Raw genomic sequence first — 13,317 nt, 5'->3', positions numbered from 1 at the left:
AACTGAGTGGCTCTCTGGACCATTTCAGAAGGCAGTTAATAGTCCAAGACCAGGGCATTGCTGTGGCTCTGGAGTCACATGTAGGCCAGACTGGGCAAGAATGACAGATTTCTTTCCCGACATGACATTCATGAACCAGATGGGTTTCACAATGATCCACAATGGTTTCATGCTCGTCATCAGATGTTAATGGCAGAGTTTTCTCAAATTCAAATATTGCCATTTGCCATGGTAGCATTTGAACGCAGGTCCACAAAGCATTACCCTGGATCTCTGGATTCCCAATGACACTAACACTACCCCATCACCTCACCTGAAGGAAGTATTTCCACTAACTCTGTGGGCTGGATCATCTTCCAGGTTTTCTTGTGGGGGGGAGGAGGAGGAGGTCAGTCACTCACATTTTCACAGAGAACCCTCTTAATTGATTTGGAGACCAGATTTCCACCGAATAAAGGTGTTGAATGGGCTCTGGAAGCTGCAGTGCCAATCTGAGGCATTCCAGCTTGAGAAAAGTAGAATACGTAATGGAAGGTGAGTAATCTTTTAAATCTTTAAGTAGAAATAGATTCAGCAGGCAGGGACAGTCTCTACATACCTGCCAGATAAATAGACCCCTGCGGATTGAAAAATCTTAGTTGGGCTCCTTTATTTGGCATTAATTACACCCTTGAAAAGAGTTAAGGAAGGGCTGGATAGTCCTGTTGGCTCTGATTCTGCCTCCACACAATGGCCAATGCAAGGAAAGGCATCAGGAAGCTAGTACACCAGCTGGCACAAAGATTTTCAGGCCCCGTTTGCCTCTGTTCTGGCCCCTGGCAGGATGCACAAATTCAACCCTATAACTTTCAATCCCCTTTCTCAAACGATAGCACTTCAGTTTCTTCAAAAATGCCAATTATTCCTGATTCTACTACTTAATCTGGAACTTTGTTCTATATTCCAGTATTCTGTGGAATAAAGGTATTTTTCTTTAATCTCTAGTCTTAATTGAGACTTTGAATTTGGTACTTTTGTCCCTGGGTCCATTGTTTGCTGCCCACGTCCAATTGTATGGTCTGTATCTCTCAACTGCATTGCAGAAATGTCCACAAGTATTTTTGCTGCAATGTTCATTAAGCAAACTGTCCTCTTTGGTCATTGGATCTACATTTGCAATGCTTCTGGCCTCAGCTACATCTTTGGTTCTTATGGAACTCTGAAAAATACCAACCAAAGCATCACAAATGTCACTCTTAATTTCTTGAGAAATCTAGGACGCTTCTCATCTGGCACAGTAGCTTTGTTGATGTTTAATCATAGTACACAGAACAGTTTTACTAATGTTTGGTGTATTCTTTGGGTCCAAATGAATGTCAGAGTTATGGGTGAGAATTTTAACTCCTGGGCACGCAGGTAGTCGACTTACATGAGAATGGCAGTGGCAGCCCCAGAATCTCATTAATTTGCAACTAGCTAACTTTCTACCCATGTAGGGAGGGAAGACAATAGGAAATGTGTCACAAAAAGTGCCCAACATATCCAAGGTAAGCTATTTCTAAGATTGTATGTGTAAATACATGGGGCGGGGAGGGTCTTCACTTGACATGCTAAAGGAGATTTTTTTTATGCAGTCCAATCAGCCTCCATTATAAGGAGCTACATTATGGAGTAGGCATCTTTAAGCGGTCTAGACCAGGTTCCAGGTGAGCTCCATCTAAATGCTAATTCATCGCAATGTCCAGGTCATTAGGAAATTCAAGGAATTTATTCCTCTCGTTATTGCTGCCCATTCTGAATCAGTACCAAATATGATGTGGGCAAAGTTTCTGTCCGAACCAGGCCTTATGTAAGCTACACGTAAACATGATTCCGAGTGGTGTGCCATAGAAACACAGAAAGTTAACATGCAGGTGCAACAAGCAATTGGGAAGGAAAATAGTATGTTAGCCTTTATTGTAAGGCAATTGGAATACAGGAATAAATAAGTCTTGCTATAGTTGAACAGGGGTTTGGTGAGACCACACCTGGAATACCGTATGCAGTTTTAGCCTCCAAATCTAAGGAAGATAGCCTTGTATTGGAAGTGGTGCAGTGAAGGTTCTCCTAGATCTAAGGTGAAGGGATTGTCCTAAAATTGGAAACAAGATAAATCGGGCATATATTCTCTGGAGTTTAAAATAATGAGAGGTGATCTAATTGGAACATATAAAGTTCTGAAAGGGCTTGTCAGGGTAGACACAGTGGTTGTCTCTGCTGATTGAAGAAACTAAAACATTAGGGCACAGTCAGTCTCAGCATAAGAGGTCAATCATTTATGGCTGAGATGAGGAGTAATTACTTTACTCAAAAGGTTGTGAATCTTTGGCCACCCATCGCCTTTTCATGTAATTGTGCCAACATTCCCACCTCCCAGTCTATCCCCAAGGGTTGGTAAGATGCAGCCCACTGCAGCTATTTTTCCTATCATGGAATTATAGAATCGCTACAGTGCAGGAAGAGAACATTCGGCCCATCAAGTTGGCACTGCCCTTTGGAACGTACCATACCTAGGTTCAGGCCCCCACCATATCTCCGTAACGCAACAACCCCACCTAAGACACTAAGGGGCAATTGATCATGGTCAATCCACCTTACCTGCACATGTCTGGACTGTGGGAAGAAACCGGAGCACCCAGAGGAAACCCACGTAGACACGGGGAGAAAGTGAAAACTCCACACAGACAGTGATTGGAGGCCGGAATTGAAGCGGAGTCCCTGCAACTGTGAGGCAGCAGTGCTAACCACTGTGCCACCCCAAATCAGAAAACTGTTTGCTAATTGATTTCATGACATTGTTGTCCATTAAATGTAGATCTCTATGAAGAATTATTCTGTGTAGACCTACAGCGTAGAGCTTTGTGGGAGTACAGTCATTATGTACCGGTATTCTATTTTAACAATAGTAAATTAAAGGTGTATGCTCAGCATGTGTTATGGGACATTAAGGGCTATTCAGGTATGAGTCAAGTGCAACTCTTAAAATAGACATCACTATAATAAAACCAATTTATATGTGCACTTTGTGACCTAGCAACATGGCGTAGCAACTGCTATGATTCATAAATTGGACCTAGTACTAAAATTCTTTGCTCCTGATGGGCTATCATCTCCTTGGGTGGTCCTACTTTTTTAACTAAATGCCGGTACATACAGTATTGATATAATCAAGTGACTGACAGCAAATTATCAATTTTGATTCTGTTGGATCTTACAAAGAGAACTAAAATGGATATGGAATTATATAAAGTTCTTCAGAAGAAGGAAAATATTACATGACTTTTAACAAGGCCTGATTACTTACAGCCCAAGAAGTATTGTGTTCAAGGGCATGAGTTTCAGTTTGATCGCTGCCTCCACTGACATCTACACTGGTATCTAGAGTATATACTGGAGGCTCAAAAGGTCGAGAGTCACAGAGAACAATTATAGTACAATGCTACTCCAACTATCCAGAAAATAACTTTTGTCCTTGCTGTAAAAAGAGCAATATTCAGTTGCAAGGTGTGCATTGCATTAGAATTATTTAAATGGCCAAGCACAAAATTGCAGGTAAGGTATTTTTAACAACTTCTGCTCCTGCAGAATCTGGAGGTGCTCCGGGGTGTTTTTGCAAATGTCATGGTGAGTTCCTGGATTTGACAGAAAGTGTTGCAGTGTTCTTGCAGTCTGAACAAAGGATTAGGTAACCTGTTGACTCAATGGTTGTAACACGTATGGACCAGCAGTGACAGTGTCTGGGTTTTCAGAATTAGGGAGATGGAGCAGTGAATTAGAGAATAAATAAAAGTGAAGCTGGTTTGGCAACATGACACAAATTTAAGATGATTAGCTGACGAACTAAAGGCCACACTTGGAATACTGTGTACAGTTCTGGTCACCCTGTTATAGAAAGGATATTATTAAACTAGAAAGAGTGTGGAAAAGATTTGCAAAGATACTAACGGGACTTGAAGGTTTGAGTTATAAGGAGAGGCTCGATAGACTGGGACTTTTTTCCTTGGAGCGTCGGAGGCTTAGGGGTAATCTTATACAGGTCTATAATTATAATGAGGGGCATAGATCAAGTAGATAGTCAACATCTTTTACCAAAGGTAGGGGAGTCTTAAACTAGAGGGCATAGGTTTAAGTTAAGAGGGGAGAGATACAAAAGGGTCCAGTGGGGCAGTTTTTTCACACAGAGGGTGGTGAGTGTCTGGAATGAGCTGCCAGAGGCAGTAGTAAAGGCGGGTACAATTTTGTCTTTTAAAAAGCATTTGGAGAGTTATATGGGAAAGTTGGGTATAGAGGGTTATGACCAAATGCGGGCAATTGGGGCTAGCTTGGTGGTAAAAACTGGGCGACATGGACAAGTTGGGCCGAAGGGTTTGTTTTCATGCTGTAAACCTCTGTGATTCTATGACCTGTATAGGTGACATGAAGAAGCTTTTCTTACTCAGCAAGTTGTTGTGATCTGAAATGCACTGCCTGAGAGAGTGGAAACAGATTCAATAATATCATTCAAAAGAGAATTAGCTAAGTACAAGAGGGAAGAAGAACTACAGGGCTGTGAGAAAAGAGCAGGGAAGTGGGATTAATTGGATGTCTGTATTAAACAACTGTCGTGGTGGCCTGAATGGCCTCTTCCAGTGCAACGTTATTTGAATATTCAATTAAAGAAAGTATAAAACAGGAGCAGTTTGTAAAAGTAGGTGGGTAAAGAGGACGCTTTGTGCACAGAAGCAAGGATTTTGAAGTCAACACTTCAGAAAAGGAACCTGTAGAGCCCGGCAATGAAAAGGAAAAGCACAACTTTATTTTTTGCTAGGATAAGGGTCATAGAATGTTTGATGAGTTGGAATTTAAACTAAATCCTGTCCTCACCAGTATTCACATGTGTTCCTTCTAACAGGAGTTACAGGATAACAATGAGAAGCAGGAACCTTTGCTGATTTTTTAATAACTTTATTCGAGAGACACTGAGACCAATTATGGTTCAATAAGTGCTCTCCCAATTTGTCCACCAACTTGCTCAGCGTAACATCTGGTTCAGTATCATGCCACATGGTTTATTTATCATCTGAGCCATTTGGAGAATTTCTGTGCTACCATATTCAAAAAGATAACCTTCAAAGGTTTCAGTTATTTCCAGACCGTAAATCCTGGAATTACCTGTTGAAAAGGACAAATATGCCTCTCCGGGTTATTCTGAGTTAATGTTTCTTCTTGTCTCAGGTGCAGGCCTCAATGCCAGTGATAATGAGTCATATCACGGAAGCCAAGATGGTGGAAGCATTGCTAACTCTCAGATTGTGGAGCTCCGAAGAATACCAATAGCAGACACTCACCTCTAACCTTTTGTGCTTTTTAAATCAAATTTGTCCATATTTTTATACTTTACAGGCATACTTCTTTTTGCACTAAAATTTTGCATTTAAAAATGTAGAGCAGTGTTACACTTCTCATGTTTGTACTACATTTTTGTAATGTTCAACTGATGTTGACTTTAGTCTTGAATCAAATTTTTAAAAGCATTTCCTGTAAGGTTTTTTACATAGTTATAGAAAAGTAAATTTTAAGTCACTGTGACTAACTTGGATGTACAATTCATGTAGAATTTAGAACACATTCTAAAATAAAAACAAGCAAAATATTTGCAGCTTTCTGTAGAAATAACACAATAAATTGTGTCTTGTGTTTATGTCTGTCAGCGCAAATGAAAAAACAAACCCAATTTTTAAGCTCTTCTTGTGGCATCATACTTATATATCATATAATGACATAGCTCATCCTCTTACTACATTCATAGAATCATAAAAACATTATGGCACAGAAAGAGGCAACTTGCCCATCGTGTCTGCGCCAACCAGCCAAATTCTACTTGCCAGCATTTGATCCTTCACCCTACAGGTTACGATCCTTGAGCTGCATATTCAGACACCTTTGAAAAGAGTTTCGGGTTTCTGCCTCGACTTGCTATTCAGGCAGTGCGCTCGAGACCCATGCCACCCTCTGGGTGAAAAAAACATTGCTCATCTCCCCTCTAATCTTTCTATCAATCACTTTAGCTCTCTGCCTCCTATTCACTGACCTCTCTGCTCAGGTAAATCTAGTCTGTCCAGGCCCTTCACTATTTTGTACATCTTAGTCAAATCTCTCCTCAACCTCCTCTGTTCCAAGAACGACCTCAGTCTGTCCAATATTTCCTCATACCTGTATTTTCCAGTCCTCGTAAATCTCTGTACCCTCTCTAATGCAATTGCACCCTTGCTGGAATCCATGGAATCCCTACAGTTCAAAAGGAGGCCATTCGGCCTAACGAGTCTGCACCGAGCCTCCAAAACAACACCCTGCCCTATGCCTGTAACCCCAGCTAACCTTTGCAACTTGAGGCTGCAATTTTCAGCACGGCCAATCCACCTAATCTACACATCTTTGGACTGTGGGAGGAAACTGGAGCACCTGGAGGAAATCCACGCAAATAAGGGGAGAATGTGCAAACTCCACAGGCAGTTATCCAAGGCCTTAACTGAACTTGGAGGAGCTGCACACAGTACTCAGGTTGTGGCCTAAGTAATGTTTTATGTAGCCCCAGCATAAACTGGGGAGGGAGGAGAAAGGGGGAGGGAGGAGAAAGGGGGAGGGAGGAGAAAGGGGGAGGGAGGAGAAAGAGGCCCAGGGGGTGGGGAGGCAGAATTAATCCAAATTCCTGCTTATTTCCTCAGACTCTTCAAAAGGTTGTTTCTCCCCAGGATTAGAAAAGGTGCCTTGACAATTCACAGCGCAGAACCCTTTCTGCGCTGTGAATTATAAAGGCAGAACCCAGAAACTTTGCCAAAAGTTTTTCCCTCTCTCTCCGCGCGTTTTTCCTGTTGTTGTGAAACTGACCTGAAATCGCAGAGGGTGAAGCTGAAATAGACAAATCCAGACACATCTTCCACCCCGGGATCCCAGCATTTCCCTCTGCATTCTAACCAGGCAATATTCCTGGGTTTAGGCAGATTGCAATATACTCACCAAAGCCCTGCTCTCAGCTAGAGGACGGACGGGACTCCCTCTCTCTGTCTCTCTCTCTCTGTCTGTCCCCACAATCTCAATCTCTCTCTCTCTCTCTCTCTCAAACAAAGACAAGGCAGCTGGGAGGAAGGGGAGCCTTGAGGAAGATCTGCTGATGCCCCCATCCAATGGATGCCCGGGGCCAACGCAGCGTCGCCCCATTCCCCCTCTGCACGCCGCTACCCCCTACCCCAACCCCCTACCCCTACCCCCACCCCATACCTCTACTCCTACCCCTCACCCCTACCCCCCACCCCTCTCCAACGCCGCTACCCCCCCCCACAAACGCCGGTACTCCCCCCCCACACAAACGCCGGTACTCTCCTCCCCCCCCCCCCCCCACAAACGCCGGTACTCTCCTCCCCTCCCCACAAATGCCGGTACTCTCCTCCCCCCCCCCCACACAAACGCCGATACTCTCCTCCCCCCCCCAAACGCCGGTACTCCCCCCCCCAAACGGCAGTACTCCCCCCCCCCCCAGTACTCCCCCCCCCCAAATGCCGATACTCCCCCTCCCCCCAAACGCCGGTACTCTCCCCCCAAACGCCGGTACTCCCCCCCCCACACAAACGCCAGTACTCCTCCCCCCCCCCCAAACGGCAGTACTCCCCCCCCCCCAGTACTCCCCCCTACCAAATGCCGATACTCCCCCCCCCCACACAAACGCCAGTACTCCTCCCCCCCCCCCAAACGCCGGGCGACGATGATGATGTCACCCGATGCGCCACTTCCGCTGCGGGTGAAACTGACGCGTATAGCGTCAGTCTGCTGCTGGCCCTTTCGGGAACGGAGATTTAGGGCTTAAAAGAAGGCCCCGACGCCGGAGTCACCGGCGCTGCTTTTGCCCACCGGAAATGGGCGTCATGCAGGTCCTCAGAGAATTTCGCCCCTTATTCTCTCCATGGCGAGAAATGATGGCAGGAACTTGCTGTCACCTTTCCCGCTGAAACTCTTCGGGAACTAATTTTGCACATCATAAAATCACTGGCTGTCAGGGTGCCATTTAAATAGCCAGAAATGACAGCGGGGAGTGCGACTTCCCATCTGCCTCGCCAAGAGACGTATTATGAACTGTACCCATGCATAATTACTTCAGCAGGGGACACACAATTGCGTGTAGTGGGTTACCCTGCTGGTTGGCAGGGAACATTCCAGGTTCTTCTGACGAGACGAGAACATTCTGGCCTCCATAAATGAATATTAAAAATGTTTCTGTGCCAGTACACCATCCCTGGATGTTGCTGGAATTGCACCTAGAGTAGGGTATCAGGCCCCAGCATTCACCAAAATATTACTCAATGATTACTCAACCTCAATGAATTTAGATATATATATGCAGATCTTAATTAGAAATTCTGCAAGTGTAAAATTCACCAAAGGGGCCATGAGGGAGCTACACCAGTTACTGATAGGGCAAATTGCGACGATCATTGACCCAGCCAGTTCTACCTGTGGCTGTGAAAATGATGATTGTGTTCAAGTTTATATCATAGCCATTTCAAACATGGTGATCTGTGGCAGAAATCACACAGGGAGCTGTTTGAATGTACATTTGTAAAGTTAAGCATAACTAGCCAAATTCTTCAGCTCTTATAAAGACTTATAAAGGACAGCAGAAATGCTTTAGGAATTTGTAAAGAGATCAAACATCCCCACTGGCACATGCCAATCCCTGGTTTATGACTGACCAAAATGTAGACGGTTTATTCGGGAAGACACCAAACACATTGAGAGACTTCATCAGGAGCATGCAGAGGTGAAGTTGAGGCACTAAACTCCAAACACCTTGTGTGCCTGACCATTCAAGAATCACCACCCCTACATGTGGCAGAGTCTGCAGACCATGCATTGGAGCTATTAAACATCTCAGAATCCATCAATCCAGAGTGAAAGCAAGTCATCCATGATCCTGAGGGGCTGCCTGGAATAAGGAGAGGACTGTTGCTGCATTTCCAAAGTCAAGCCCAAATTGCAAAGAAATAGGAGTAGGCTACTCAACCCATCAATTCTGTTCCACAGTCATGGTTGATCTGATTGTGGCCCTAACTCCAATTTTCTGCCTCCTGCTTTTTGGACAGGAGAATTCCAAACATTACAAAACCTCTAAGAGAAGAAATTCCTGCTCAACTGCATCTTCAATAGGAGACCCTTTATTTTGAAACTGTGCCCTCTAATTCTAGATTCCTTCATGTGGGGAAACATTCACATTTACTCTGCTAAGGCCCTTCAGAATCTTATGTTTCAATAATATCACCTCTCATTCTTCTAAACTCCAATAAATATAGGCCAACCTGCTCAATCTTCCCTCATAAGACAAACCCCTCATCCCAGGTATCAGCTTTGTGAGCTTTCTTTGAATTGCATCCAAAGGAAGTATGTCCCTCCTTAAATAAAGTGATCACAACGGTTCACAGTACTTTAGGTGAGGTCTCACCAATGACTTAGTTATAGAAAGACTCCTCTACTTTTATATTACATGCTGACTTTTTGTGGTTCATATGCAAGGACATCCAGATCTCTCTACACAATAGCGTTCTACAAACTATCTATTTAAATAATCTGCTTTTCTATTCTTCCTGCCAAAGAAGACAACCTTACATTTTCGCACATTATGTTCCATCTGCCAAATGTTTGATCACTCATTTAACCTGTCCATATCCCCTTGCAGATTTATTGCATCCTCCTCACAGCTTGCTTTCCAATCTATGTTTGTATCATCAGAAAATGTGGCAAAAATACATTCAGTCCTTTCATCCACGTTATTGATATGGATCATAAAAACTTGCGGCCCCATGCACTGATCCCTGTGGAAATGCACTAGTTTGCCATCTTGAAAATGACCCATTTATCACAATTCTCTTTCCTGTCAGTTAGCCAGTTCACTATCATATTAATATATCACCTCCAATACCATAAGCTCATATTTTGTGAAGTAACCTTTCATGTAGCACTTGATTGAATGCTTTTAGAAATCCAAATCCACTACATCCACTGATTCCCCTTTATCTGTCCTGCTTGTTTCATCCTCAAAGAACTCTAATAAATTTGTCAAACACTATTTCCCTTTCACAAAATCATGTTTACTTTGATGATAGTATATTTTAAATGTCCTCTTTAATAGTGAATTCTAGTATTTTGCAAATGACAGATGTTAGGCCTATAGTTCCCCACTTTATTCCTCACTCCTTTCTTAAATAGAGGAGTTACATCTTGGTTAAATTGGTTTCCAATCCGCTGCAACCTTTTAAGAATCTGGGGAATTTTGGAAGATTACAACTAATGAATCCAATATGTCTGCAACCACTTCTTTTAAGACCCGAGGATAAAGACTATCAAGTCCAGGGGACTTGTCAGCCTTTAGCCCAATTAGTATTCTGATTACACTTCCTGTAGTGACATTGATTCTTTTACATTCCTCCTGCCCTCTTGGTGTTCTACTATTCATGAGATACTTTTTGTGTCTTCTGCTGTGAAGACAGGTACAAAATACCTATTCAACGCTTCCACCATTTTCTAGTTTCCCATCATGAATTCCCCAGTCTCACAGTCCAAGGAATCAATGCTTACCATAGCGTACTCTTTTTTTAAATTAATTTATCAAAGCTTTTGTTCTCTTTTTGTTTTCCTTGCTACTTTTCGCTCATACTCCAATTTCTACCTCTTAATATTATTTCAGTCATCCTTTGCTGGTTTCTAAAGCTTTCCCCAATCTTCTGCAGTTATTCCCCTGTGCATTAACATTGATAAATAATTGACCATAATGTAGTTCATAAAACAAATCACAGTTTGTTTCTTCTAAAGCAGTTTGGTAGCTCCACTGAAGCATGACATTGAAATAAACCAACTTGACATTGTATATACTGAATTTATTTGCATTTTAAACCTGTTTTGTTAATGGCAGCTTACTTTATATGCCAAATAGTGGCTTACTTTATATGTCTTGTGACTGGATTTAAAGGAATAATCTCAACAAATAAAAATACCGACATAAAAGTCTGTGGGCACTTAAATGAAAAGTGTAAGGTGCAGTAGACCATGACTTATGCCTTCTGAAACCAAGAAGCATCCAACTTCTCTGAATTTAATGTGAAATTAGTGTTGGCCAAAGTGATGGATGCAATGCTGTATCAGAAGAAGTTTAATAATTTTGCCAGGTGAACAAAGGTAATTGTTTTCAGCTGAATAAGAGTGCAGATATTTGAATCACAAGGAAGTACATAGGTATTTCCAAGAACAGTTGCAATGCAGTATGATCCATGCCCTTGAAGGAAGTAACTTGTCAGCCCTAATGTCAAATGTCGTATATTCTGTATTGCATACTGGAACATTGAAATCTCATGCGCTTTGTCAATGCTCCCTTACACTGATCATTATTATCATCCATTCGGCAAAACCACTAATTATGAGTGCAGAATCCAGATACTCAAGTGTGAATTAATACAGTGCATTCTTCCTAGAAAAGAAGAACACACAGAATGCCAGGGGCTATGATGTGTCTGGGATGTTATCTGTAAGGTATTATTCCATGAGTATGACCATGTCAGGCTGTTGCTTGGCTAGCCTGTGAGATAGCTCTCGCAATTTTAGCACAATGCCCCAGATGTTAATACGGAGGACTTTGCAGAGTCAACAGAGTTGGGTTGACCATTGTCATTTCCAGTGCCCAGGTCAATTCCACATGGTCCATCCTGTTTCTTTCCTTTTTATTGGGCGGCACAGTAGCACAGTTGTTAGCACTATTGTTTCACAGCGCCAGGGACCCTGGTTCGATTCCCAGATTGGTCACTGTCTGTGACCATATCGTTATGGATCTGGAGTCACAAGTAGGCTATACCGGGTGAGGACTGAAGATTTCCTTTCCTAAAAGACTAGTATATCAGCTGGGTGTTTTATGACAATCCAGTGATTTAATTGTCCCAACAGCAGGACAGATCCAGCAGAGGTGGCAGGGCACAGTGGCATGCATCAGGAGGGAGTTGCCTTGGGAGTCCTCAACATTGATTCTGAAATCTTATGGTTTCAGGTCAAACATGGGCAAGGACATTCCTGCAAAATATCAGGTACTGTCCACCGTCAGCTGATAAATCAGTACTCCTCCATGTTGAACACCACATGGAGGAAGTGCTGAGGGTGGCAAGGGCACAGAATGTACTCTGGGTGGGGACTTCAATATCCATCACCAAGAGTAGCTCGGTAGCTCTACTTGTCAGCCCATGCCTGGACATTGCCAAGGTCTTGCTGCATTTGCACATAAACTGCTTCAGTGTACTGACTGAGTTGGCTGAGTCCTAAAGGACATATTTGCTTGACTGGGTCTGCGACAGGTGGTGAGGGAACCAACAAGAGAAAAAACATACAAGACCTCATCCTCACCAACATGCCTACCGCAGATGCATCTGTCAATGACAATATCAGCAGGAATGACCGCTGCACAGTTTCTGTGGAGAAAGGTCCCGTCTTGACATTAAGTGTGGAACTACCGTCATGCTAAAGGGATAGATTCAGAACAGATCTAGCAACATGAGACTGGACATCTATAAGGCACTGGGGGGCATCAGCAGCAGCAGAATTGTACTCAATCAAAATCTGTAACCCAGCATATCCCCCACTCTACCATTACCATCAAATCAGCAGTTCCCGTGCAAATGCAGCAGGACCGTAGCAATATCCAGGCTCAGGCTGACAAGTGGCAGGTATCATTCATGCTACACAAGAGCCAGGCAAAAACCATCTCCAATAAGCGAGAATCAAACCATCATCCCTTGACTTTCAATAGCATTACCATCAATGAATCCCCAACTATCAACATCCCCAACTATCAAGTTCCGTTAGCATCCGAGTAAATCTTTTCTGCACTCTTTCTACTTTAATAATATCCTTCCTATAATAGGGTGAACAGAACTATACATAGTATTCCATGTGTGATCTAACCAATGTCTTGTACAACTTCAACAAGACGCCCCAACTTCTGTATTCAATAACCAATAAAACCTAGCATGCTGAATGCCTTCTTCACCACCCTGTCCACCTGAGACTCCACCTTCAAGTAGCTATGAACCTGTACACCTAGATCTCTTTGTTCTATAACTTTCCCCACATCACTGCCATTAACTGAGTTGGTCCTGCCCTGATTTGATCTACCAAAATGCATCACCTCACATTTATCTAAATTGAACTTCATCTGCCATCCATCTGGCTCAATTGATCAAGATCCCGTTGCAATCCGAGATAACCTTCTTCATTGTCCACTATGTCACCAATCTT

General features: G+C 43.1%; 1 protein-coding gene across 6 annotated transcripts in view; it reads left to right on the top strand.

Annotated features, from left to right (window-relative positions):
* adgrv1 (adhesion G protein-coupled receptor V1) overlaps positions 1-5,673 on the top strand; it is an 838,553-nt gene extending 832,880 nt beyond the window's left edge. For all 6 annotated transcript variants that reach the window (XM_038805279.1, XM_038805282.1, XM_038805283.1 and 3 more), the window contains one exon: positions 5,233-5,673. In XM_038805279.1, coding sequence (XP_038661207.1) covers positions 5,233-5,351 — 119 coding nt within the window. In that variant the 3' untranslated portion in view covers positions 5,352-5,673. The remainder of the gene's footprint in view (positions 1-5,232) is intronic.
* Positions 5,674-13,317: the final 7,644 nt, after the last annotated feature.

The sequence above is a fragment of the Scyliorhinus canicula genome, chromosome 8 (genome assembly GCF_902713615.1).
Source record: "Scyliorhinus canicula chromosome 8, sScyCan1.1, whole genome shotgun sequence".
NCBI classification, from domain to species: Eukaryota; Metazoa; Chordata; class Chondrichthyes; order Carcharhiniformes; family Scyliorhinidae; genus Scyliorhinus; species Scyliorhinus canicula.
This window is presented reverse-complemented; position numbering and strand designations above follow the sequence as displayed.